General features: G+C 62.3%; 2 protein-coding genes across 8 annotated transcripts; one reads left to right on the top strand and one right to left on the bottom strand.

The window, feature by feature from the left end:
• Window positions 1-1,513: 1,513 nt before the first annotated feature.
• FNDC11 (fibronectin type III domain containing 11) lies at window positions 1,514-4,001 on the bottom strand. Of its 4 annotated transcripts, none has more exons than XM_035302921.3 (2): window positions 3,886-4,001; window positions 1,514-2,773 (listed from the first exon to the last, which is right to left on the bottom strand). In XM_035302921.3, exon 2 carries the CDS (start codon window positions 2,555-2,557, stop codon window positions 1,583-1,585), a length of 975 nt encoding a protein of 324 aa, XP_035158812.3. In that variant the 5' UTR covers window positions 2,558-2,773; window positions 3,886-4,001; the 3' UTR covers window positions 1,514-1,582. The 4 variants fall into 4 exon arrangements, with proteins under 4 accessions (XP_035158812.3, XP_035158813.3, XP_078228254.1 ...); XM_035302922.3 differs by having other exon boundaries at window positions 1,514-2,564; XM_078372128.1 differs by having other exon boundaries at window positions 3,934-4,001.
• A 16-nt stretch (window positions 4,002-4,017) lies between these two features.
• SRMS (src-related kinase lacking C-terminal regulatory tyrosine and N-terminal myristylation sites) lies at window positions 4,018-18,780 on the top strand. Of its 4 annotated transcripts, none has more exons than XM_078372126.1 (9): window positions 4,018-4,280; window positions 4,787-4,882; window positions 13,121-13,242; window positions 13,976-14,142; window positions 14,896-15,037; window positions 15,155-15,313; window positions 15,811-15,992; window positions 16,071-16,227; window positions 16,416-18,780. In XM_078372126.1, exons 1-9 carry the CDS (start codon window positions 4,027-4,029, stop codon window positions 16,607-16,609), a joined length of 1,473 nt encoding a protein of 490 aa, XP_078228252.1. In that variant the 5' UTR covers window positions 4,018-4,026; the 3' UTR covers window positions 16,610-18,780. The 4 variants fall into 4 exon arrangements, with proteins under 4 accessions (XP_078228252.1, XP_035158810.3, XP_078228253.1 ...); XM_035302919.3 differs by having other exon boundaries at window positions 4,083-4,280; window positions 4,779-4,882; window positions 16,071-16,338; XM_078372127.1 differs by having other exon boundaries at window positions 4,083-4,692; window positions 4,779-4,882; window positions 16,071-16,338.
• The last annotated feature ends 1,038 nt before the right edge of the window (window positions 18,781-19,818 follow it).

Raw genomic sequence — 19,818 nt, 5'->3', positions numbered from 1 at the left:
GCGTGGGGAGGGTGTCTCGGTGTGGGGAGGGTGTCTCAAGCATGGGGAGGGAATCTCAGGCGTGGGGAGGGTGTCTCGGGCGTGGGGAGGGTGTCTCAGGCGTGGGGAGGGTGTCTCGGCGTGGGGAGGGAGTCTCGGGAGTGGGGAGGGAGTCTGGGCGTGGGGAGGGTGTTTCGGGCGTGGGGAGGGTGTCTCGGGTGTGGGGAGGGTGTCTCGGGCTTGGGGCGGGAGTCTCGGGAGTGGGGAGGGAGTCTCGGGTGTGGGGAGGGAGTCTCGGTGTGGGGAGGGAGTCTCGGGCATGGGGAGGGTGTCTCGGGCGTGGGGAGCGTGTCTTGGGCATGAGGAAGGCTGGTGCCTGGTGTGCTGAGGGCAGGCCAGGGCTCTGGAGCTGCTCTGGTGGCCCCCCACCGCTGCACTCTGTCCCCAGCCTGGCCAAGTCCAAAGTCCCTGAGGCCACTAGCCTTGACTGTCCTACTAGTCCCACCTTTGAAGCTGCTCCTTGGATCCCTGGCCGCAGTGGACTGGGCTCCCTCCACACTTGGCCCATTTGTGGCCATGTCCACAGAAGCTCCTGTGACACCAGCCGCCCCTGGAAGTGCACAGCAGGGCCTCCCAGAGCCAGCTGGGGGTCAGATGGTGGCTGGGGCTTTGGTCTCTGTTGGAAAAGAGGTTCTGGGCGTCTGTGGAGGGAGGGGCGGAGCATGGAGTCCCCAGGACCATGGCCTCCTTGGTGAGCTAGACCGGCCCTGCCTTGAAGAGCACAGCTATTCATGGGCAGTCATGAAATAGACAGTAGTTTTGGAATAGCTTGAGAAGTGCCCGCGTGGAGGATGAGAAGGCACCTCTAGGAAGGGGACTTGAGGGCCTCACCAGCTTGCAGCCAGGGAAGGCTTCTGGGAGTAAGCGGTAGCAGGGGCCCCGCAGGTGAGAGGTCAGGGGAAGCAGGGGCTGGGTGCCTAGCAAAAGCCTCCAATCCTGGAGGAGAGAGGGAGCTGGATGGGTTGGGGGGCCCTTGAGGAACAAAAGGTGGGGGTGGGGCATGGGGGGCTTGGCTGAGCTGCTCACAGCCAGGGACCCTCAGTGGTGTGGCTGCCTCCTCAGGCACGTGAGGCTGGGCAGGGGGTGATGGAAGGCACCACAGCCTAGGAGTGCCATCCCCCGAGGGAGCTCCGAAGCCCCTAAGGCAAGGAAGGCGAGCCTGGTCACGGCGATGGGGGTGGCAAAGAGGGCCCAGGGCCAGGATGGCAGAGCCCCTGTGAAGCAGCTCTTGTCACTGGAGGTGGCCACCGGTGTCAGGGGATCTTCCAGCTTCCAGGTCAGCTGTCTTGGGAGGTCTGACCTGCGGGGGGGGGGGTCCCCCTGGGGAAGAACAGGAGCAGAGGACCTGGGGCTTCCACTGGACACAGGGAGTGGGGGGAAAAGCCCCCTCCGACAGGGAGGCCTCCTTGTCCCTGAGCTTGGGCTGAGGTCTCATGTTGTGAGCCAGGAAAAACACTGGTGGCTACTGCCTTTCAAAAGTAAATAGGTTTGTTTCTTTAATTCTGTATGTGCATTTACACTCCTCTTTATTCGTGGATAAATATTAGAAAATCACCTCTCGGATGGTGTGGCTGAGACCGGGCCCCTCCAGCGGCCGTGGCTGTGTCTGCAGGGTCAGGCTGTCCCTCCACGGCTCGTACACTAGTGTGGCACTCTCAGCCCTCTTGATGGTGAACTTGTAGGAGCAGTTGGGCAGCAGGTTTCGGACGTCGAAGGTGCAGGCGGCCACGGGGATGACGCCGCACTGGGCGCACTCCTGCTGCGTCCGTGGGTCCAACAGCCTGAAGCGCAGCTCGTACTGCTCCGGCACGGCCGGCTGGATGGTGACGAACCAGCGCAGCCGGGCCCAGTCCTGGTGGGCCGCCGACTCCTTGCGGTCAAACATGACGGGCATCTTGGTGCTCAGCATAAGCCGGATGTGCGGGATCTTGGCGGCCCCAACATCGGACACCAGGCGGTGCTTGATGTACAGCTGGCCTGGCACCATCATGGTCAGGAAGCTGTCCATGGTGGCCAACACCTCTGCCAGCCGCCGCTGTACTAGCACCCAGTCGGCCAGGAAGGGCCGCGGGTCGGGCGACTCCAGCAGGGCGTCCAGCTCAGCGCGACTGTGGTCGAGCTGCTCCAGCAGGTCCCTGAGCAGCAGGAGCTGGATCTTGGTCTGCGCCATGCCCACCTTCTTCATGCGCTGGAACTTCCAGGGGTCGATGAGCTGGAACACGGTGCTGGGCCGCACCAGTGGGTTCTGGTCGCCCAGGGCCAGGTGCTTGGGCAGGACCTCGATGTGGTAGGAGCACTTCCGCAGCAGCTGCATGCGGGCATGGTGGCGCTTGAGAAGCTGCGGGCTCAGCTCCAAGGTCAGGAACTCACGCAGGGCGTTGCGGCGCTCCATGTAGGTCCTCCATGCCTCCGGCTCTAGCAGCTGCTGGTCCTCTGCCTCTTCCTGGTCCAGGAGGGACTGGGGACTGCCCAACTTCATCTTGTCCAGGCCCGGGCCTGCCACGTAGGCGCTCATCATCCGGGAGCTGGGGGTAGGGCTGGGTGTCAGCTGGGCTGGCCTCCCCAGACCACAGCTTGCTTAGCAATGGCTTCAGCCGACTGCCCCCATGCTGGGCCTCTGTCCTTCCTCGGGGGCACAACTCTCTGGGAAGAGGCTGCCTGGAGGGCTGGATGGGCAGGTTATAGATCTGGACGTAGTTTATGCTGAGGGGCAAAAACCTCTACTGACAGTGGCCTGGAGGACGGAACAGGAAAGGCTAGGACTGCGGGCTTCTGGCCAGAACCACCAGGGCAGGAACCCCAGTGCTTGGCAAGGGTCCCGCTTCCTAGCACTGGTGCTGAAAGGGGGTCCCATGGGGCTGTGGAGAGGAGACAGCGAGGTCTTATGCAGTATAGGACCCCCTTGAGGACACTTGTGGGCCATCCTCCCACTCCGGTTCTTCCTGGGGACTCTCCACATCTCACCGCAGTTGCAGAACAGAGATGTGCCTCACCAAAGACAAGGTCAGCTGACCGGTCAGTGTGGGAGGAGGGCAGCCAGGCCCGGGCCTGGAGGAGCAGTCCTCCTCCCTCCCTGTGGACTGGGGATCCTGTGCCTGGTGAGCTCACAGACTCCACCAGCAACACTCCACGAAGGGGCTGGATTCTGTCACCCCATTTCCCAGGAGACTGAGGCTGAGAAGCTTGGTGCTTGCTCTCATCCCAGGTTTGCGCCCAGCTGCTGAGGCAAGCCTGAGCTCTGTTGGTGGTGCACCGGCAAGCGCAGCTGCGACCCCAGGCTCTGCTGCAGCTCCCTGGAGAGCAAGCTGCATCTCTGGCTGTCGCCCCAGCTCCCAGCAACCCTGGGATCTCAGGTTGTCCCAGCCACTTGGGCCTTGGACAAACCTGAACCGCAAATGAGAACTAAGCAGTGAGTGTGTGACTTCCCCAAGGCTGCACAGGGACCATCAAGCCATGTCTGCCTCATGCTCAAAGGGGCAACCCTTGAGCCCCCTGGGGACAGCAGGGAGTGTGCCCGGGGTGAGGTGCAAGCTGAGAGCAGGAGGCCAGGACCCCAGGCCTAAGCCCTGCCCTGGCTGGAGGCTAGGGTGGATTTCACCGTGGAGGGAATTCTGAAGGATGCTTCCCAGGTGGAAAACCCAGAGGAGCTGGTCGTCAACCTGGGAAGGCGGTTCTGAGACCATCCTGCTTCCAACACACCCCTGGTCCCAGGCCCGCCTCCCCAAGACCACCAGGTCCCTGCGCCCTCCACCTTCCACTCCACTGCCCTCGGCTCCCACGGCCCGGGCCCACCTCCCCGGCGCTCTGCCTGCCCCTGCCCCTGCCCCTTGCCTTCCCGAGACCCACATCCTCCTCTCACAGCCTCCGACACCGCCCCAGGCCCGGCCCACTTGCCCTGCCTCCAAAGCCGAGCCGCGTGGACTTCCCAGAGTCCAGCCTCCCTCGCTGGTGCTCCGCGGGTTGCCCTGGGGACCAGGGGCCTTTGTGATGCTGCGGCCCGAGGGCGGGGCGGGGACCCAGGACCCAGAGCCCAGGAATATTCTGTCCGCTTCGTTTGCTGGTGAGCCCGAGACTTCTGGGGGCCCATGTCCCCGACCTGGGGGGGCCACCGCAGGTGGCTGGTCCGAGAGCCGGGCTCCAAGTGGGGTTCCTCCTGAAAGACGCCAGTCCCGGAGCCCGTCCGCGGGCACAGCGCTCGCCACGCACCCCTCCCCGGCTTCTGGCGGGCGCAGGAACCGCGGGTGACTGGGAGGGGGTTCCTCCCCATCCCCTCAATCCGGGCGCAGTCCTCGGGAATCCCTCGGAGGAATTTGGGAGATAGGAAGGGACCAGTGCAGTGACCTGGCGGATGGATGGACCACCCAGTGCCCAGATAGAGAGGAGAGGCCCCGCCCTCCGTGGGCACCTCCTACCGCAGGCTCCTCCCACGAGGCACCGCCCCACCGGGGGCTCCTCCCACCACAGGCCCCTCCCACATCTGGCTCCTCCCACTACAGGGTCCTCCCACCATGGGCTCCTCCCACCACAGGGTTGGTCCACCGCAGGCTCCTTCCGAAAGGGGCCGCCCAAGGTCGGCCCGACCTGACTGTGGATAAATGGGGTCTCCACAGCTCCAGAGAGGCCCGCAGAGGAGCTCTGAGGCCATCTGGTCCCGTCCGTATCCGTTCAGTTGGGCTCAGGGCCTCTGGGATCCTCCCCTTCCCCTACAGCACACCCCAGCTAACTGGGGGGTCTCCTAGGGTCACAGTCAGTCTCAGACACCCCAAGGTGCTCCTGCTGCACTTTCGAGAAGATGCTGGAAGAGGATGCCCTTTCCATCCTCTTCATCTCCACCCCCAGAGAGGTCAGTGCTGGGGCCTCTCCCAGGATGGGCGTCCCTGAGCCCCTCCCAGGTTGTTCTGTCACCTGAGCCTCCTCCCTCCTCTGGTGACCCCCCCCCGGAAGAGCTTTCCCTTGGTGCCGTAGGCCCCAGGGGTTAGGCCTGGGAGGAAGCGGGTGGGTGTGGGTGTTTCTTTTGAAATGGGGTCTTGCTCTGTCACCCGCTCACTGCAGCCTCCACCTCCGGAGTTCATGTGATCCTCCACATGCGTCTCTCAGATCCTGTGGGATCACAGGTGTGAGCCCCGTGCCCAGTCCTATTGGGTGCTGTTTCTGCCCTGCCCTCCCTGCCTGGGCTGGAATGCAATAAATGCCAGCTATGGTTATGGCTGTTACTGTTATTTAGGGCTCAGAGACAAAGCTGGGTTGTTTGGAGAAGGGGGTGCTGTCTGACGCCTTACCCCCAGCCCCGCAGTCCACCCACAGAGAAGCAGAGCAGCTCCCCTTCTCTTCTGGGGTCAGGCAGGTCCTGGACCTCTGCCCTCTCCTGGGCTCCATCCTACCCCTTTCTTTCGATTTCTGATTTCCCATCCAATTTTTAAAAATTAAACTTTTGTCTGGGCTCAGTGGCTCAGGCCCGTAATCCCAGCACTTTGAGAGGCCAAGGTGAGAGGATCCCTTCAGGCCAGGAGTTTGAGTCCAGCCTGGGCAACGTAGAGAGCCTCCTGTATGTTTTAAAATAATTTTAAAAATTAGCTGGGTGTGGTGGTGTGCACCTGTGGTCCCAGCTGCTTGAAAGGCTGAGGCTGGAGGATCAGCTGAGCCTGGGAGGGCAAGGCTGTAGTGAGCTGAGATGGTGCCACTGCACTCCAGCCTGGGGAACAGAGGGAGACCCTGTCTCTAATAAGGATAATAATGGCTGGGTGCAGTGGCTCACACCTGTAATCCCAGCATTTTGGGATGCCTAGGCAGGGGGATCACCTAAGGTCAGGAGTTTGAGACCAGCCTGGTCAACAAGGTTAGACCCTGTTCTACTAAAAACACAAAAAATAGACAGTCATGGTGGCACGCGCCTGTAATGCCAGCTACTCGGGAGGCTGAGATAGGAGAATCCCTTGAACCCAGGAGGTGGAGGTTGCAGTGAGCCAAGATCACACCACTGCATTCCAGCCTAGGTGCAGTAAGACAGAGTGAGACCTGTCTCAAAAATAGTAATAATAATAAAATTAAACTTTTAATTTTGAGACAGTTGTAAATTCACCTGCAGTTGTAAGAGATAACACAGAGGGCCCGTTTCCCTCCACGAAGCCTCCCATGGGAGGATCTTGCAGGCCTGTGGTGTGAGATCACACCAGGACCCTGACGCCTATGCAGATGCACCAGGGTGCCACCCCAGGGGGCCTGACGTGTTCTTTATGGCCACGTGCTTCCTGCCACCCCTCCCTAGCTCTGCAGCCACTCCTCTCTCCATCTCTTATTGTTTCAAGAATGTTCTATCCATGTGGGCCTTCAGTATGCAGCCTTGGGATGCGCTTCCTGAGCTCAGTGTAACCCCCTCTATGTAGGCATCCACAGTTTGTCCTTTTCATTGCTGGGCAGCGCTGCAGGGTGCCAGGAGCCACTCTGGGTTCAGTCTTGCCCAGCCCTGTTTGTAGCCACGAGGGCATGGGCAGTGAGCACTTTGGGTTTGGTGTCCCTGGCAGACAGAGCCTCCCTGGACCCTGAGGATGGTAAGGCTGGGTTAGTGAGGCCACAGTCGTGGGGGAGGAGGGTGCACTCTGACCACTGTCACCCTGAGAGCTGTGTCCTCCAGATACAACCCCATCCTCCTGGTCTGTGTCCACACGGCTGTTGTAAGCTCAGTGCTGAGATGGGGAAACTGAGGCACGGGGCGGTTCAGCACTGTGTGCCCAAGGTCATGTGGCCAGTGAGTCTGAGAGCAGGACTCCAGCCCTGGTCTTTTTTTCTTTCTTTCTTTTTATTTTTTGAGATGGAGTCTCATTTAGCTGCCCAGGCTGGAATGCAGCGGCTTGATCTCGGCTCACTGCAACCACCATCTCCTGTGTTCAAGCGATTCTCCCTTCTCAGCCTCCCGAGTAGCTGGGATTATACAGGCACCCACCATCATGACCAGCTAATTTGTGTATTTTAGCAGAGATGGGGTTTCACCATATTGGCCAGGCTGGTCTTGAACTCCTGACCTCAGGTGGTCCACTCACCTCAGCCTCCCAAAGTGCTAGGATTACAGGTGTGAGTCACCACTCCCGGCCTTTTCTTTTTTTTAAAAAAAAAAATAGAGATGGGGGTCTCACTGTGTTGCCCAGGCTTGTCTTGAACCCTGGGCTCAAGCGATCCTCCTGCCTGGCCTCCCCAAATTCTGGCATTGCAGGCGTGGGCCACCGTACCAGGCCAAGCCCCAGTCTTCTGACCCGGGCCCCTTTCCTCACTCCCCTCTGCCACCTCCCTTGAGGGCTGAGGGAGGAGGTGAGGTCACAGAGGGAGTGCCCAGCAGGCAGGGAAGGCACTGTCCACCTGGACACCTGCGCGGGGGGCCCTGCATTGGGCTGTGCTGCACCAGGTGGTGAGGTGAGGAAGCGGTGGACATTTGGGCACAACTTGGAGGTCAGCAGATGGGGCAGCTGGGCCTGCAGGGCTGAGGATTCTGAGGACCACCAGGGAGGAGCCGGATGAAGCTGGCCTTGGCTGCCTGCTGACTGAGTTCACTCCAGCATGTGTGCAGTGCAAGGGTGGCAGGTACAAGGAGGGGAAGATGAGGAGGACACTGGGAGCTGATCTATAGGCGGGTGATGCAGTGGGGATGAGACACGCTTGGGCAGAGGCCCGATAGGGCCCTAGCCCTGATGGCTAGGTCTGGCTCTGGCTCCGGCTCCAGCTGGGCATGGAATGTGCTGAGCCTTATGCCATGATCCCATGGCTCTAAGGGACAGGGAATGTCCAGAAGGAATCTGCATTCAGTGCCCTGAACAGCTGGCCCCGATGTGGTGAGCACAGGAGCCTCCCATTCCCTGAGAGGCCTCCCTGGAGCTGTGCGACCTTGGCGTTCTAGGAGGGAGGGGCAACATCCTAGGGAGGGTTTAGGAGAACTGGTTGCTGACCGTGGTGGCACACGCCTGTAGTCTAGTCCCAGCACTGTGGGAGGCAGGAGCATCACGTGAGGCCGAGAATTCAAAGCCAGCCTGGGAAAAAGGAGATCCCATCTCTACAAATAATAAAAAACGTATCTGGGCATGGTGGTACACACCTGTAGTCCCAGCTACTTAGGAGGCTGAGGCAGGAGGATTGCTTGTGCCCAGGAGATGGAGGCTAAGAGCTGTGATGGCGTCACTGCACTCCAGCCTGGGCAACAGAGTGAGACCCTGTTTCAAAAACAAAACAAGGGTAAAGGAAAGAAACTGGTTGGCGAAAACCCCGCTTGCACGTGTACTGGAGGAGAAGGTGGTGGGCATCGGCTTCCGGGCCCCTCTAAGACCACCCCCAATTTAGTATTTATAATTATCCACGTTTCTGAACACCACCTCACCCCCCCTCCCCCGCCAAAGGATGCCTCTCCATGGAGCGGAGCCTGCCCCAGCCTGGCGATGTCCAGCCTCCCAGGGCCCCTGCTGGCTCCAGGCTGCCAACCAGGGACACAGCTTGGCCCTGGGGTACCAAGAGCCAGCCCATGGGTGTCACTGCCACCCCACAATGCACATTCCAGTCCCCAGACGCGAGGTTGCTGAGAAGTTGGTTTGCAGCTCCAGGACAGGCAGGCGTGAGAGGGCTTTTCGTCGGCTGGACACTGGTCACCCTGTTGGATGGATGCGTTCCACCACACACATGAAGCGGGGCATTGATGGGTGTGAGATGTGGGGAGGGGTGGGTGTGAGGTCCATGAAGGCCCCCCAGGGGCTGAAGGGGCTGCTGGGGGGGCGGTGAGAGGAGTGAGAGACTGCAGACAGCCCCCACCCCTACTCTCCCTCAGGGCCCTAAGGGGAGGCCAGTGGAAGGAGAGAGACACTGGAGATGCCCCCTGCACCCCACTCAGGGCCTGGAGGGGAGGCCGGAGGGAGGAGAGAGACTGTAGATACCCCCCAACCCACTCAGGAGCCCGAGGGGAGGCTGGAGGGAGCAGAGACTGCAGATGGGCCCCCACCCCCACCCCCTGGCTCAGGACCCTGCCCTAGACCTGGCTCTGCTGGGTTTTGCTGGGATTCACTTCCCCAATCCTGCCCTGTCTTGGGGACCTGCCTGGGTGGGCAGAGTTTGCTTCAGCATGTGGGGCTTGATGCTGTCCAGGGAGAGGGTGGGAGGTCCTGGCTGGGGGCTTGCCCACCGCCCCTTCCCCGTGTGCCGGCTTCCCTGCTCGTACCCCAGCCTCCACTTCCCCAGAGTGGTCTCTAGGTATCTCCTGGGCATCCACTGGCCCAGAAGCCAGTCACTGGGCATCGTGGGGCATCTGGGTGCTGGCCCTGAGGCCGAGCTCCCTGCAATCAGCATCTTGTTTACAGCGTGAAAGCCAGGGTGCTGAGAGCCCCTCAAGCGCCTGTCCCGGGGCCTCTGCTGGCTCAGCGCAGAGCCTGTGTGGGGTTGATGGTGTTACAATATCTGGGCAACATTGAAATAAGCAGGATATTTTTCAGTAAGTGCAGCTCGGGCTTGGCAACTACTCAGGTGGTGGACAGCATGGCCCTCCCTGGACCCCCCTTCTCCGCGGGGCTGCCGGGCTTGCGGCGTCCATGGACAAGGGCCGGGCCTGGCTGGACAGTCACCCGCCTGCCTGGCCCTTGCGAGGGCGGGAGGGAGGCGGGCCCCGCCTCCGCCCCGCCCTCCGAGGCACCTCCCGGAGCCCTCCCCGCCCCAGCCCTAGCCTCCCTCGGTGGGTTCGGGAGGGGATCCAGCTCGCACAGGACGCCTGGAGGTCGAGGGGAGGAGGGGTCGTCGGTGCGCCCGAGGCAGGGTGTCCGCCCTGCGCCCCACCCCCGGCCCGAACGCCCGGTGTGCCTCCTTGCGGGGGCCTCCGAGTGACCACAGGGCCGGGGTCCCCGTCGCCCCACGGGTAGGTGCTGGCTGGGGACGCGGCGCAGGGAGCGCTGGACACCGGCGCCGCCAGTTCCTCCTGCGCCCTCGGGGCTCCATGGGAGCGGCCGGCGAGGCCCTGGGCCCAGCGTGGTGACCCCGGGGGTCATGGAGTCCTTCCTCAGGAGGCGGCTGGCCTTCCTGTCCTTCTTCTGGGACAAAATCTGGCCGGAGGGCGGCGAGCCGGACCCCGAGGCCGACCCCGCGCCCTCGCCCCGCAGCCCCCATGCGCCGCCGCGCCTGCAGCTCTTCCGCGCGCTCCACGACTTCAGGGCGCGGCGCGGGGGGGAGCTGAGTGTCCGCCACGGGGACGATCTCTGCGCCCTCGGGGAGGATGAGGGCGGCTGCACCCTTGCGCGCAGGCTCTCGGGCCAGCCCAGCGCGGGGCTCGTGCCCATCACCTGCGTTGCCGAGGCCTCTCCGGAGCTGCTCTCAGACCAACCGTGAGTACCTCGCGTCGGAGCCAGAGCCTGCCCGCCCCAGGCTGGGGTCCATGGACCTTGAGCTGGAAATCGCGTGTCCATGGTTGTCTGTTCATTCATTCGTTCATCCTGGCATTCATTCAAGGGAAAACGGCAGTGTCCTCGGTGCACTGCCGAGAGGGAGAGGTAGCTCCAGCAGGAGGGGTCAAGTCTGGGCACAAGAGCTGGACCAGCCAGGCACCCAGCAGGCGGTGACTCCAGGACCCTGCGCAGCTGGCCAGGCCCTCCCTCCCTCAACAGGGAGTCCAGTGTTCATGGAGTGGTCACTGCTTTGGAGGACAAGGGCTGGAAGGCACCAGGTGAGACAATGGCCCTGTTCCAGGAGCTCTGGGTGAGGCCACGTGAGCAGAGTGCTGGCAGATACCCCTAGTGGAGATGCCCAATGGGGCTGCTCTGGGCAGCTGCCTTGATCCTGTGTCCAGCCGGGCCAGGCCTGAGCCTGCAGACCTCTGGGGCGAGCCTTGGCCTCGGCATTGCTCAGGGCCACTTCCAGCCTCCTGGGGGCACCTTGGCACTCACAGATGGTCCTGGGGGCTGCATGTGATGGGTGATGCTGGAGTCACAGGGAGGTGCCTTCTGAGGGACCCCAGGCCCTCACCCCACACTTGCCCCGCTTGCCCTGAGCAGTGGTTGGGGGCAAGCAGCCATTGTGATGGGAAGGGGCTCACAGTCACCTCAGGTGTGGGGACAGACCCCCTTGGGTAGTTCCTGGACGGCTCTGGGCTGGGCAGGGCTGCGGCGGGCAGGGCTGGGCGGGGCAGGACTGGCGTGGGCAGGACTGAGTGGGGCAGGGCTGGTGTGGGCTGGGCTGGGCGGGGCAGGGCTGTCCCTACTTAAAGATAATGACTATTTGCCTGGGCTGGAGATCAAAAGACTAACCACATTCAGCTGTCATTAGCCCCAGACACCCGGCCTCATGCCCCAGGGTGAGACCCCAGGCACATCCCTGCATCTCAGGACACGTGCAGGGCCCGCCCCCACCCCCAAGCCCTGATGTGGGCTTCAGAGGAGGCGGGTAATGTGTAGGGAAAACATGTATCTCACCCCCAGAGCCCTGCAGTGCTGGGAGGGACCTGGGTCCCTTCTCACTTGAGAGGGTTGCGTCTCCCTGCCAATAGACCCCAGAGGGCAGGGACCCCAGCTGCAGGAGGAGCTATGTGGACAGAGGTGGGCAGCCTCTGGGCTGTCTCTTGGCCCAAAATGAGTCGTGAGCTTCCCTCGAAGACTGCTGCCCCACTGAGTTTCATGTCAGGAGGACCCATGTCCACCCTCTGACCCCACCCAGGCACTGTACCATGTTGTTGGTACAACCAGCCTTCGAATTTTACTGCCAGCATCTCCAACTGCCACCTCTCTATTCCCGGTCCTGCACCTCTCTGCCTCTGGCTTCGCCTGTTCCCTCCAACCTCAGCCCAGCCCCATGGCCCTGGCCACGTTGGTTTCTATTCCCGCTGGCCCCATGGCCCCCCAGGTTCCCAGAGCAGGGGTGCCAGACGGTGTCCTCCCTCTTGCCCAGTCCCAGCAACCACGTCTGCCCAGGATGGCAGGACCGGGGCTTCCCAGGATGGCATGGCGGTGCCCCGGCCCTGTGTCTTGCGTGGACTCCGAGGCTGGTCTTGTGTCCTCTCCTAATCCTGCTCCCCAGGTGGTTTCAGCCCCACCCTGACACCCGCTCACTGTGCTTCCTCCTTCTAGTGCTGACAGGGTGTGCCCTGGGGTGGGGGAGTGGCAGGCATCCCTCTCAGGGTCCCAGGAAGCTCCCGGAAATGGAGGCTCCAGGATGGGAAGCTGAGTGAGGTGTGGAGTCCCTGCCCTGGCCTTGGGAAGCAGAGGTGCTCAGTGGAGTGGGGCCTTGGGCGTTTCTATCTTCCTTCCAAGGGTGTCTCTGGCTCCCAGGAATGAGTAGATGTGACTTAATGGGTGACCCACCTGGGCAGGGGAGCCCCAGCAGGCTCCACCCCCAACACCCAGGTGTGGGCTCCCCATGTTTGGGCATGTGAGGAGTGGGGGCTTGGGAGCTCCCTGCCACTGTGTTCAGAGCGGTCTCACCTGCACCTAGCTTTTTGGAGGGAGCGTCTCTTTGGACAGAGTCCAGTAGGCTTGGGGCTGTCCTGTACAGGGCACAGCTCTTCAGCGTGGGATGCAGGATGCTTTGAATGTTCGTCCAGCACCCCATGCAGCTGCGCACTGGCTTCCCCAGCCTGGCTTAGGCTGCGTCCTCAGGACAGAGTTCTCCGTGGGCCACCCCCAGCAGCCAACTGCCCAAGCCAGGTGGGCCGTGTCCAGCCAGGTGGTGCCCGTGGCCCTGTGCAGCCACACCCATAGCCCCGCAGTGCTTTAGGGCAGCTCATCAGGCCCTCAGCTCTGGTCCTCACAGGGGCTCAGCGAAGCTGAAAGTTTGGTGGCCTGTGGCCAAGGCTGATTGTTGCCTGTGGCTGGGGCTGGCGGTCACTTTATGAACAGGGAACTGGAGGTCAACCCCAGCTAACGGATAGCCCATGGCCAAGGTGAGGACGCTCAGGGCTGGGCAGGAGGATGGGGCCGGCCCTGGGGGCTGAGGCAGTGCAGACCCTGGCTGTCACAGGTGCACCTTCTCCCTGAGGCAGTGGCACAGCTGGGCTCAGCCCTGCCGCCAGCACAGGGGACAGCATGAAGGGCCGATGGCTGAGGGGCCTGCAAGGTGACCCTGTACCTGCTGCTTGCAGCTGGTACTTCAGTGGGGTCAGCCGGACCCAGGCCCAGGAGCTGCTCCTCTCCCCACCCAACGAACCAGGGGCTTTCCTTGTCCGACCCAGCGAGAGCAGCCTCGGGGGCTACTCACTGTCAGGTACCTGCAACAGCCCCTCCTGTCTCTGTCCCCCACCAGGCCAGTGGCCCTTGACCTTGGGGTGGTTGGTCTCTAGGCAGTGCTGGCTCCTGATTCATACCCGGCCCCACTGAGGGCCCGACAGCAGATACACTGGTCACCTCCTGAAGTTGCTCACTCACTGATTCATTCATTTGGTCACTCATCCAGTCATTCATTCACTCATTCATTAATTCATCCCCTGCGCTTGCTCACTCACTGATTTATTCATCCATCCATTCATTATTCACCCATTCATTCTCACTCCTTCACTTGCCCATTCGTTCCTCATTCACTAACTCACTCGTTCACTCATTTGCTCATTCCTTCACTGATGAGTTCACTGGCTTATTCTTTCATTCATTTGCTTATTCATTCACTCACTCATTCATTCACTCATTCACTCCGTCACTCATTCATTCACTGAATCATGGACTCATTCATTCTGCAAGTATCTATTAAGGGCCTACTCTGCACACCATCAGCAGAAAAGCTCTGAACAGGGCTTTTCTCTTGCTGCCCTGCCCCAACCTGTAGCTGCCCACACTCCCTCCTCCACACAGCTCTGACCATCTCAGGGTCCCCAGCTAGATTTGGGCCAGGCCCCTCAGGTGGGTTGTGGCCACCATCTACTGTGGTGGGAGGTTAGGGCAGTTAGGTCTGTTGGCAGGGAGATTCGTCTGAGGCAGGGTCTCCATCTCTGAACCCTTCCTAGTCCGGGCCCAGGCCAGCGTCTGCCACTACCGGGTCTCCATGGCAGCTGACGGCAGCCTCTATCTGCAGAAGGGCCAGCTCTTTCCTGGCCTGGAGGAGCTGCTCATCTACTACAAGGCCAACTGGAAGCTGATCCAGAACCCGCTGCTGCGGCCCTGTGTGCCCCAGGTGGGCCTGTGCCTGCCCTGTGCCTGCTCAAGGCACAGCCCTGATCTAGGTGCCCCTCCCAACCCCATTGCAAAGCCCCTGGGGCTGCCAGAGGAGCAGCTCTAGGGCCTGTCCGGGCCTGGGAGCCTCAGAGCAGCCAGCACACCCTGCTCTCTGCGAGTGTCAGCCCGTCTCTGAGGGTTGCTGGGATTCCTGCGGGGCTAGGGGTGGAGAGAGGAGACCCATGGCGGCGCCCAGCTCTGCAGCTGAGCAGCTGGGAGGGTGGGGCCAGTCTGAGGAAGGCACACAAAGCTGCCCCAGGTCTCAAAGGCGGAAGCTGTGGGAGGAGACGCAGTGGCAAGATGCTGCAGCTGGGCTGCGGCTGCTGGGTCCTGGGACTGCCCCGATGAGCCACGCTGCCGAGGGTCAGGGCAGGAGTCTAGTTTCCCTGGTCTCATAATGACAGCCTGGCCGGGGCAGTGATGAGGGTGTGTAGACGGATATCCGGCCAGGGCAAAGGTGCCACTTAGGCCCTCAGAGCCATGAGCTCCTGCAGTGCTGGGCGGGGCCTCCAAGCCCTTTGTCCCAGCCAGGGTGAGGTGAGCTTGTGCTGGGAATGGGGGTGCCCGCTCCAGGCCTGGTGCAGGGGCTATGCCTGGGACAGAGCACAGGGGCCCACACTGCCCAGCCTCCTTGCCTGACCTCCATGCCCAGACTCCCTGCCCAGCCTCCCTGGAGGGAGTGGGCAGGGCACTGAGTGCCCCCTCCCTGCAGAAGCCCATACAGCAGGATACGTGGGAGCGGCCACACTCTGAATTTGCCCTTCGGAGGAAGCTGGGTGAAGGCTACTTCGGGGAGGTGTGGGAAGGCCTGTGGCTGGGCTCCCTGCCCGTGGCGATCAAGATCATCAAGTCAGGTGAGGCCCCGAGATCCTGAGCCACGGCTGGGCCCTGCACCTGCTGCCCAACCCTCGACCCTGGGGCAGAGACGTTCATGGTATGGGCCAGACCTGGAGCCGTGCCCTCTCCCCCAGCCGACATGAAGCTCACAGACCTCGCCAAGGAGATCCAGACACTGAAGGGTCTGCGGCACAAGCGGCTCATCCGGCTGCATGCGGTGTGCTCGGCTGGGGAGCCAGTGTACATTGTCACGGAGCTCATGGGCAAGGGAAACCTGCGGGCCTACCTGGGCAGTGAGTACCCACCCTGCCAACCCCGGGCCCTGCCACGCCTGCCACCAGCCCTTCCCTTCCAGTGCAGAGCCGAGCCTGCAGGGGTTTCTGGGGTGAACCAGCGTCTCTCGGTAGCAGGGGACCCGGGCTGCAGACCCCTTCCCTGTCCTGGCCTCCAGCCAGCAGGGGGCTGGGGCTGGATGGAGTTCGAGGGCCGGGGATGTGGTCCCATCTGGTCACCAGCCTTGGTCTCACGTGATGTGGACCCAGCCCCGTCTCTGGCTCTTCTCTGCCTGGGTCTTTATTAGGAGCCTGGGCCAGTGGTCAGGTCAGTGTGGTGAGTACAGGACCCTCACCCTGCCTCGCTCAGGGCTTCCTGCAGCCTTAGCAGGCCATGCCGTTCTCAGCACATCTTAGGGATGAGGAGGTTCAGGTGTGGGGGGAAGGGACGCTGGTGGAGGCCAGCCTCTCCCACCTTTGGCCCTGTGCCCCATAAGGCCCCGCACTGTCTCCTGCAGGCCCTGAAGGCCGGGCCCTGTGTCTGTCGCCTCTGCTGGGCTTTGCCTGCCAGGTGGCGGAGGGCATGAGCTACCTGGAGGAACGACGCATTGTGCACCGGGACCTGGCTGCCAGGAACGTGCTTGTGGATGATGGCCTGGCCTGCAAGGTGGCTGACTTTGGCCTGGCCCGGCTGCTCAAGGTCAGCCCCTGATGGCTGGAGGGGATGGGTGAGGGGCACCCACCCACCTATCCTACCTGGGCCTTCCCTCGCCCCCAGGACGACATCTACTCCCCAAGCAGCGGCTCCAAGATCCCGGTCAAGTGGACAGCGCCCGAGGCGGCCAATTATCATGTCTTCTCCCAGAAGTCGGATGTCTGGTCCTTCGGTGTCCTGCTGTACGAGGTTTTCACCTACGGCCAGTGTCCCTATGAAGGTGCATCTCTAGGCAGCTGGAGGGAGGAGGCGGGCTCTGCCCGGGAGCCACTGGCCCTCGATCTTGGACGCTGTCGGCTTGGGGTTGAAGGATCTGGCCAAGGGCAGGCAGGTGATGCGGGGGGCTAAGGGAGCCCTCCATAGGGACCCCCAGGCAGAACTGAGCAGCTCCTGTCCTGCGCCTCCCAGGAATGACCAACCACGAGACGCTGCAGCAGATCACGCGAGGGTACCGGCTGCCGCGCCCAGCCACCTGCCCGGCGGAGGTCTACGTTCTCATGCTGGAGTGCTGGAGGGGCAGCCCTGAGGAGCGGCCCACCTTTGCCATGTTGTGGGAGAAGCTGCACGCCATCCACAGAGGCCTCTCCCGAGTCCTCACATGACCCAGGGCTCCGGGCTCCAGCCAGGCCGGCCCCTTCTCCCCGCAGAAGGTCAACGCAGGCCTGCTGCGGGCCAGCCAGACCGAGGAGCCTCTGGCTGTGGGCTTCAGGCACCAGTGGGCACACATGTTTGTGCACCAGAGAGACATGAGCAGACAGTGGAGGGGACCATGTTTTCTGTGCGGTGTGACCATGTTCCTGGTGCAGAGTAGAGGGCTGACCTCCTCTGTGTGACTGTGTCTCCTGCACTCAGCAGAGAAAAACAGCATGTCGGGGTGGGAGGAACCTCGGAAGCCCCGAGCCAGTGCGTCTCCTCGCTGAAGCCTGTCGTCCGGGCCCCCTGGACTCCCTCGCAGGGTCAAGAGCCAGAGGCCCAGTGCTCTCCCTAGTCCCAGCTTGGGTTTGTGGAAGTAGCCAGTGCTGGACTCCCAGGCAGGCCACTGTGTTGACCTCATCGGGCACGTGCGGTGCAGGCACAGGGTGCGCTGTGCGCAAACCCAGCACACATGCTGCACTCAGTACGCAGGGACTGGACTCCCAGACGCACACACACATACCACACACGGGCTCAGCCTCCAAACCCAGACCCAGGAGCTGGAGTGTGGGGTCTGCTAGAAAATGCAGGTTGGAGTCCCAGCCCAGGACATTATGGTGCCCAGACAGTGAGAACCCCAAGGGCATTGGCAGGAGCTGCCTGAGAAGCTGGTTCTGTCTCCCTGGGTGGGCTCCAGGGGGCTCCTTCAGGCACAGAAAGGGCAGGCAGGGAGGCTTGGTGGCCTGGGAGCTGCCCTCAGAGGCCATTTCTAGGGGCCTCAGGGTGGGCCCTGGGGCATTCGGGGTCTTCTGTCTATGCAGGGTCAGGTGGGGTCAGAGGTTGGGCATCGGGGGTAGATGCCATGTTGTGCTGGAAACAACAGCAGCTGGCTCAGGGCAGCCTCTGGGTGTGAATACTCTGGGGTCACTGAGGCAGGAGGTGGGCAGGCCTCGCTTACCGCAAATCTGGCTTAGGTCTTTGTGAGACAAATGGAGGGGGAAGGGGGCAGGCACATGGGGCCAGTGGGGTCTGTGTTTAGGGTCCCTGGAGACCCTGCCCCTGACCCTTTGGGAGCCCAGGCTGGCAGCTGTGCCCAGAAGGCTTGCAGGAACAGAAAGTTTGAAGGCGAGTTCAGGCCTGACTGAGTTCCTCATCCCCAAGAGTCAGGGTCAGCTCTGCACCTGCTGAGCCAATTCTCTGATGGCCACCGTCCACAGGCCGACTCAGGAGGGAGCTTGGGCACGAGGCTCCCGAGTGCAAAGGTAAGTGGTCCCTAGAGGCTCAGAGAACAGGACAGCGCAGGGGCTGCCAGGCTGTAGGCTGTAAACAAAGCCACTCGGAGGGAGGTGGCAGGAGCCAGGACCTGCAGACAGTGGAGGCAGGAGAGTTTGTCTGAGCCCTTTGGTGCCCTGGCCAGCTGCCCGATCCACAGGCGTGGGAGAGCCTAGGAGAGAGGCTGGCTCTGTCACCTGGGCCCAGTGAGGCCTTGAGCTGAGCTTCCGGTTCTGGGCACATCCCTGGCACAGCAGCCTGGGGGCTCCCATGGCACAGAAGGCCCCACCCTCTGTGCTTTCTGTGGCCACTATGAGTCCAGAGCTGAGATGGGCACAGCCCACCCGGGAGGAAAGGAGATGCTGGGATCAAGGGGACCTGGTGTGTCTGTGGCTCCCGTGCCTTTCCAGGCGTCAGGCCAGCCACTCGCTGAACAGGTTTGGTGCTCCTGGGTATCAGGGAGGGGCCTGCCTCCTGGCCCCTCCTGGTGTGGCTTAGACTGAACGTCCTGTACATCTGAACTCAGGGGCACTCGAAGCACCCTGGACACACACTCATGGACCCAGAAGACCAAGATGGCAGAGATGGGGAAGCCTGAGGGATGCAGCCCAGCCCAACACCCCGCTGCCCCTCCCCCTCATTGCCACCTCCCACTCCTCCCCCTGCATCACCCCCACTGACCCCCGGCAGAGCTGGGGGGGCCTGAGGGATGCTACCCAGCCCAACACCCCACTGCCCCTCCCTACTTTGGTCAGTGCTGAGCTGCCCAAAAATCTAAGAAGCTGTTACATAATCCAGATTATTCTTAAAACAAAATGAGTGGAAGGTGCCATTATTTCTCTTTGCAATAAAAATAGAAGTTCAAATATGCAGAGTTGAGGAGTTTCCCCACCACCCCTGGCAGAGTATGCGAGTCCTTTCCCACCCCGTCCTGCTCCTTGTGGCTGCTGTCCAGGCCCCTGGGTCGGAGCTCCCTGGTGGACACAGCAGTGTCGGCGGGAGGGGCCTCCGTGAAGGGGGGACAGGGGGCTGCCGGGTGCAGGTGGGGGTCATGTCAGGGCTCACTCAGGCATGGGTGGGAGGGGGAGGTGAGCTGAAAGGGGGCAGGGGCTGTGGGGGCTGGGCAGGAGGAGGCAGAGGCTACAGCTGGAGGGGCTGCCTGGGCAGGAGCTGGGCCCTGGGCCCTGGCGCTTCCAGGACACACGCATGGTCTTTGCCCGCCCCCTGGTGTCCACGTGGAGGAAGGCAGGGTCCGTTTCTTCAGCTGCGGGTGCCCTGGCTCTGCTTCCTGGGGATAACCCCCTGACCCCCTGCAACCCCTGGGCTCTCCTCTTCTGGGAAGTCCTCGGGACTGACCCACACAGGATTGCTGCCCTGACTTCACTCCCTCTTCCTTGCTTGGCCCTTTACTGAGGGCGGGTCCTGTGTCCTCTGCTGGGTGGGGCCTGCCCCTGAAGTGACTTTCAGGATGCCCACCCACAGCAGCTCCTGGCATTGGGCCCTGTGCTCAGGGTTAGGGTCCAGGGCTGGGTGAGGGGAGGCTTCCAGAAGTGGGGAGAGAGGCAGCCCCCATCTGGCCCCTGTGGCTCTAAGGTTGGGAAGGCAGTGCCTGCAGCCCTCCCTTTCCTACCCTCAGGCTGCAACGCTCCTTCCTGGGGCCGGGGTGGGGGGACCCTTTGGTTCGCTGAGTGCCCGAGTGTCTGTAAGTTGGACTCCCTAGAAGCCCCGCCTGGGGGGTTCCACTGCCCTCTCTCTCTGGCGCTCAGGCCGGTCCTGTGGCTGCCTGCCCAGCAGGTTCCCAGAGCTGGGGTGCTAAGTGGCCAGAAGGGTCCAGTGCAGCCGGCAGTGCGGCCTGGCCCTGTGGGTGTGAGGACTCGTGGGGCTGGCTGGGCCCTCAGATGGATCA

The sequence above is a fragment of the Callithrix jacchus genome, chromosome 5 (genome assembly GCF_049354715.1).
Source record: "Callithrix jacchus isolate 240 chromosome 5, calJac240_pri, whole genome shotgun sequence".
Lineage (NCBI taxonomy): Eukaryota > Metazoa > Chordata > Mammalia > Primates > Cebidae > Callithrix > Callithrix jacchus.
The sequence above is the reverse complement of the archived record's forward strand: the minus strand, read 5'-3'. Positions and strand labels throughout refer to the sequence as shown.

Excerpts from the sequence above, each read along its gene's own strand:
- FNDC11 (XM_035302921.3), bottom strand. The coding sequence starts at position 2,557 with ATGATGAGCGCCTACGTGGCAGGCCCGGGCCTGGACAAGATGAAGTTG.
- SRMS (XM_078372126.1), top strand. The coding sequence starts at position 4,027 with ATGCTGCGGCCCGAGGGCGGGGCGGGGACCCAGGACCCAGAGCCCAGG. Across the intron at positions 4,281-4,786 it reads GGCGGGCGCAGGAACCGCGG|TCAGTCTCAGACACCCCAAG; the intron begins GTGACTGGGAGG and ends CTAGGGTCACAG. Across the intron at positions 16,228-16,415 it reads CGGCCAGTGTCCCTATGAAG|GAATGACCAACCACGAGACG; the intron begins GTGCATCTCTAG and ends TGCGCCTCCCAG.